The sequence below is a fragment of the Sesamum indicum genome, linkage group LG13 (genome assembly GCF_026168435.1).
Source record: "Sesamum indicum cultivar Baizhima isolate 11 linkage group LG13, ASM2616843v1, whole genome shotgun sequence".
NCBI classification, from domain to species: Eukaryota; Viridiplantae; Streptophyta; class Magnoliopsida; order Lamiales; family Pedaliaceae; genus Sesamum; species Sesamum indicum.
In genome coordinates this window covers 8,688,558-8,694,469 of record NC_142669.1, presented here as the reverse complement: position 1 = coordinate 8,694,469, position 5,912 = coordinate 8,688,558, and the positions used below count along the sequence as shown (strand labels likewise).

Here is a 5,912-nt window from a genome sequence, read left to right as displayed (position 1 = left end):
AGTAGAATTTGAAACGGGTCGTAAACAGCTAAAGAATTATGGTTTAATTGGCGAAGTTATGGGTTGATAATCAAAAGAGTTATGGATTTCGTTTTCGTCAATGTGTGTTTTTGTATACTTGAAAAATTCGAGTGCTCGAAAGAAAGATACAGTATTATATAAAACAGAAAACGCTACTGTAATCAATAGGGAATGAGGAGGCGATGCGGGCAGTGGGCTCATCAACAACAGGAGAAACGCGACAAAAGATTCACATAGGGGCGCACCGAGGGGTGTGGTGGTGGTGGACAGTCATTGATGATGTAATTGAAGTGGAATTCCTACAGCGATGTTTGTGCTTTGAGTGAAAAGGCACTGCTGCATAGGATTCCCTAACACAAAACCCCCTTCAAACTCCATGCTCCACTCATATTGTTGTTCTCGCATTACTAAAGTTGCCTTTTGGAGAGAACGCTTACTGCCTTCTGCCCCTCAAATGTGCTTAAATAGTTGGCCAATCATAAGGCGCGCTTCTTGGGACTTGGCCTAGTACTAAAGTGTCTCAATCACTCATGATGTTTTAGCTACACATTTAACGGTTAAGATCGAGATTTTATTAAATGTTTTTTTTTTAAATTTTGTATGAGTTTGTTTATTTATTATTTTTAATTGCATAATGTATTGAGTGGATTGATGTACTTTTTAATTTATTAAGATATTATATAATCATGTAATTACCTTTTTTTAAAAAAAAAGACATTAGTGTTTGACAATCGTGATATTTGGTAATATATTATTTTTAAAAGGGAGAGTTATCAAATAATAAAAATTGACGGAATTAAAAACACATTTTTATTTACTGCACCACTTGTTAGCTGATACGGCTTACATATATAAATAACTAAAAAAAAAAAATCATCAAGATACCTCTATCCTATACATGTTTTTCACATCGTTTTCAAATTATCCTCCACCTTCCACACCAAAGCATATATTTTCATATTTGCCCATTTACCTAATTCTTGTTTCTTTTTTAATATATAAACTATTGACGAGTTATTTAGAGTAATTTATAATGAACTCCCATGAGATTTATCATAATTATAATTATCTCATCGTTGTTTGAAAAATTACAAATACATCCATGTAATTAACAATCCTCTAACAAATATTCTTTCGTGACAACACATTGTAGGGGGTATTTGTTAGACGGTCGTTAATTTCAATGAAATATTGATAATTTTTTAAATAACGAAAAAATATTCGTAATCATGATAAATTTAAAAAAAAAAAAAAAGAAAGAAAGAAAACTCTATTGTAATTTGCCCATTTATTTATTTAAAAAGAAAAGAAAAGAGTAAAGTATGGATAAAGTTGGTGAAGTCTAACCATCAAAGGACCATTTCCTTTGAAATAATCAAAGTGTGTGTATGTGTGTATTGGGGTGGGGTTGACCTGTGAGTTTGAGGTTGCGTTATTGACTTAACTTTTAATTTATTGAATTAAAAAATGGTTGACTTATTGAATTGGTTTTTGTCGGATGCTTCAAGTCTTGTGCGTTCACACCTACTCCTGTTGTGTCTGAACACGCAGTGGGGTTGACTTCGATGATATAGCTGACCTGAGGGACACTGACGGGAGAAGTAAGGAAATTGCATCATCGCCGGTTGTCCTAATTACTCAGTCCAACTCCAAATTGGATTGGGACCATTTCTAGAAGCCGGTAGTTTCCGGTGATCCATACAATTGGTTGCGAGGGATTTGATATATTCAGTTGTGTGAACCACTCAAAATGGGTTTCGACTGTTAAAATCTGGTATATTAACAAATATTTCATTGTTATTTAGTAAATTATAAATACTCCCCTTATTTTAACAGCTGTTTAATATTCATTCCATCAGTTTTTTAAAGGCTACCATCCGATTTATAGTGAACTGACAAAATGCCCTTTTCTATTGTGAATTGTAATTTTATATATTTTTAAAAATATTTTTATGGATTAATATTTATATCATATGAATTATTTACTTTCACTTTTCAGATTTTTTTTTGCATTTTTCAAATATTTTTAAAAATATATGACTTTTTTTAAATAATAAAAATCTAGAAAAAAAGAAAGGGTATTGCAGAAAATTATTGTTCAAACACGATTAGGGGAATGGATTTCAATTTACATTAATTATTATGTAATTAGTTGGCATAAAAAAATAAATAAATGATGAAATCTGATGTATAGATTATTTAGGACAATTTCGAGTATGGCATTTGCACCTTTTGGCAGAACTCAGGCAATATTAATCCCAACATGAAACCTTATAGATACGTCACATTCACAAAGTCCTGTAATACTAAAATAATGGTTGACCAGAGATTTTTCTTTTTTTTTTTTAAAGTTTTGTGTATTATTAGACGTTGAGAAATTAAGGTCAAATCCACTGCACTTTATTTTTTTTATATAAAAAAAACATATTCAAATGTTAATCTTTTCTGTGTTGTAAACTTTCAAATTCGGCAGCCCCTTTTAGCCATCTTACATCTATTTTAAGGAAATTCCGATTAAAATCAGAATTACATTTGTAATATTTTTGTTATGACGTACAATTCGAAAAGAGTGGCAATTTATATGGCAATTGTAGTATGCAATATTTCTGAACTCGAATTGGAGATCAAACCGGTTAAGTTATTAGGTCATTGATTTGATCGAATTAGAAAAAAAAAAACGATTGATTTTGATCCTATTATATATATATATATACATACACGCATAATATATCAATTGATAAACCTAGAATAAATATAAAAATTCAACACAACTAGTGCATAATCTCAACATAAATATTGATTGAATGGACAAATAATTAAATAAAAGTAGTTATTTATAAAATTCTTATACCTTTTGCCTTTTTGCCTTTTGGAGTTAGAGATTTGAAATGGAGAACTTGAATTGAGTTGAGGGCTGAGGCAAATCCAAATTGTATAGTCAAGAAAACCATATTCTTTCCCCCTTCACTTTAGAATTTCTGTTTTTTTTTTTTAATGTCAAACCCATATTTGATAGATTACAAACGAATCGATTTTGGATCGCACGAATTCTTACGCCAATAATTCTATGCCTATAAATCGGCCTGAACACATGGCCAGTTCTGTAAAAATTGATAGTACTTGATTTGAGTTCGACCAAATTTGATTTGGAAATTTGGAAGAGTAGGGAGCCAAAGAAGCCAGTTCTTGAGCACTGAACAATACTTCCAAGTAAAAAAAAGAAGAGGATCAAAGGTTGTAGGAAAAGTGGATCTTGACGAAGAAATGTTTCCATTAACATATTTATCACAGTTCATGTGTTTGAATACAGAAAAATCCTCAACACTCTCAGTATCTCCATTAACACACTCCAACAAAGAATTCTCTGCTAAAATTAAGGTTTGAATCTCTTCTTCGTCAACACTGGAAATTGCAGTAAACTCGTCGTCCATCAGTTCTTCAAGATCTTGATTCGTATCCTCGTCACTCTGCTCCCCAGCTTCTGAACATTCTTCAATTTCATTGCCCCTCACCGTCAACCAGTCTTCCTCCTCCGTCCAACCCGTCGAATTCACGTTCGACGGAGAAGGATCTCCGATCAAAGCCCTGATCCTACCCGCCGGAGAATCCGAGGGGGAAGCAATATCGGTCGGATTTCGCGAAGAGCGCGTCAGAATCTCCAAAGCATCCCAGAAACCTTGGTCCATTACGCTAGTCGGAGATTTCCTGGTGAACTCTACACAAATCTCCTCCGCAGAACTGAAAAATGGGTGCTGCAGAAGTTCAGTCGCCGTCCACCGTTCTTTTGGGTCTCGCTTCAAACACTTGGCGAGCAAATCCTTGGCATTATCGGAAAACCAGCTGGGGAACTCCGGGACATCGCCGGAAAACGCGATTCTGTAGAGGGCTGATGCAGGGTCCTTCATCTCCTGCCAGGGATTAGATCCCGTCGCCATTTCAATAATCGTACAACCCAGCGCCCATATATCAGCGGGAAAACTCTGCTCCTCGCCACGAGCCACCTCCGGCGCCATGTACGCCGGCGTCCCTGAAAACACCGGTTTACCAGAACCATCCGATTCTCCCCATTTTGCGCACCCAAAATCCGCTATCTTCAACCCATCACTACCAATCAGAACATTCTGACCTTTGATATCACAGTGCACCAATCCCATCAAGTGAAGATAACTCAACCCCAGCAGCATTTCACGCGCATAGAACCGAATCACGCTTTCACCCAAGGAACCACCCTGTTTCCCGATTTGATCAGAAAGCGTCCCGCCGGGAACATACTCCAAAAACAGATTGTAAACGTGTTTGTTCTCCTCCCACGTTATCTCAGACCCGAAACACTTGACTACATAAGGAGAGCAAAGCTGAGAAACCAAGCGTTCCTCTCTCTGCAACAAGGTAGAAGAAGAAAGATCAGTAGACTTAACGGCGAATACGTCGCCGGAGGCGGTGGTGGCTATGAACACCACGGCGGAGGAGCCCCGGCCTATCATGGGACCCCGTGTCCACTCCATCGAAGAGAGAAGAAAGATGAAGATTCAAGGTTTAAGTTTCTTGGTTTTGAACTCTAACGGAAATGGGTGATTTGGAGTTGGAAGCGTATTTATAAGCAGAAAGGTGAATTAAAAAAAGAGACAGAGTTAGCTGTATTAACAGTTATTCCTTTGTATTTATTGGATGTGTTTCTTTCTTGTCTTTGTGCGAAGAATCTTTCTTCAGAATTCCTCTTCCATACGAGTCGCAGCCGTCTACTTTACATTTGGTCCGAAATTCTAATACAATTCAAGTTTCATCGAATTTCAAATAATTTTATAGTAACTGTAATATATTTAAAAATTGTGTCACGTAAATTTTTTGTGATTTGAAAAATTATATTTAGCATCCTTGATATTTACGTTTGTCTAACAAATACGTCTTTATGTTGGTTAAAATTTATCAAATTTGCTGATATTAACAAAAAATCAAAAAAACTTCTATATTTTTCTTCAATTGACGTATTACCGATTCGTTGCAGGTTAAATAATTTATTTTATGATCAAATTACCATCATATGTTTTCACGCGTTAATGCATGTAAAAATGAATATTTCTTTCACCGTGATAATGGTAATTTAGTTAGAAAATAATATTTGACGTACAATTGACGGTAAATATTTTCGTTCAAATTCTTTGATTAATATCAATAGATTCAGTTAATTTTAACTGATAGAGGAACTTACTTATTAGACAGAAGCAAACCTCAGGGATGCGAGGTGTAATTTTTCAAATCATAGAAGGTCTACATGTAGTTACACCAAACATCAGGGGAGTGTAATTATCCCATATACTTATTGTGTGATTGGTGTATATTTTAAAAAAAGAATTGCCAATCGCTTAGCAAGTATATTACGCTTGCTTTGTGATTAATTTGGTTCGCCGAACCTAATTCGAATAATATCTTCTTCTTCTTTTTTTTTTTTTTGCGTATCAACAAGTTATGTTTTCTTTAAATAATTTAACTTTAATTTCAGTACAAATATCTTTCTTCTTTTTTCTTAATGAACTGTTACATTTAAATAACATTTCAGTTCCTTCATTGCCCTAAAGAATGAAGTTGGTTTAAAATTTTAATTACAATTTGCATTTGTATAAATCAATTATGAAATGACTATTCTAAATGCCATAATATTTTTTAAAATAAGAGCGACGAACTATTATTAATTGAAACAAATTGATTACAGTCAATCGTATCCAATATCAAAATCTAGTAAATATCATTACAAAAATACAATCATATTCTGATAATAATATCAACACTTACTATTCAATAGAAACACAAATCTACTATTCAATAGACTCAACATTCTATACGACCTTTAAGGTCGGGCCTCAACTTCATCAATGAAATTGAGTACGAAATAA

The 5,912-nt window shown here is 34.2% G+C and overlaps 1 protein-coding gene across 1 annotated transcript; it reads right to left on the bottom strand.

The window, feature by feature from the left end:
• Positions 1-3,077: 3,077 nt before the first annotated feature.
• LOC105176762 (mitogen-activated protein kinase kinase kinase 18) lies at positions 3,078-4,886 on the bottom strand. The gene has a single exon (XM_011099665.3). It carries the CDS (start codon positions 4,524-4,526, stop codon positions 3,093-3,095), a length of 1,434 nt encoding a protein of 477 aa, XP_011097967.1. The 5' UTR covers positions 4,527-4,886; the 3' UTR covers positions 3,078-3,092.
• Positions 4,887-5,912: the final 1,026 nt, after the last annotated feature.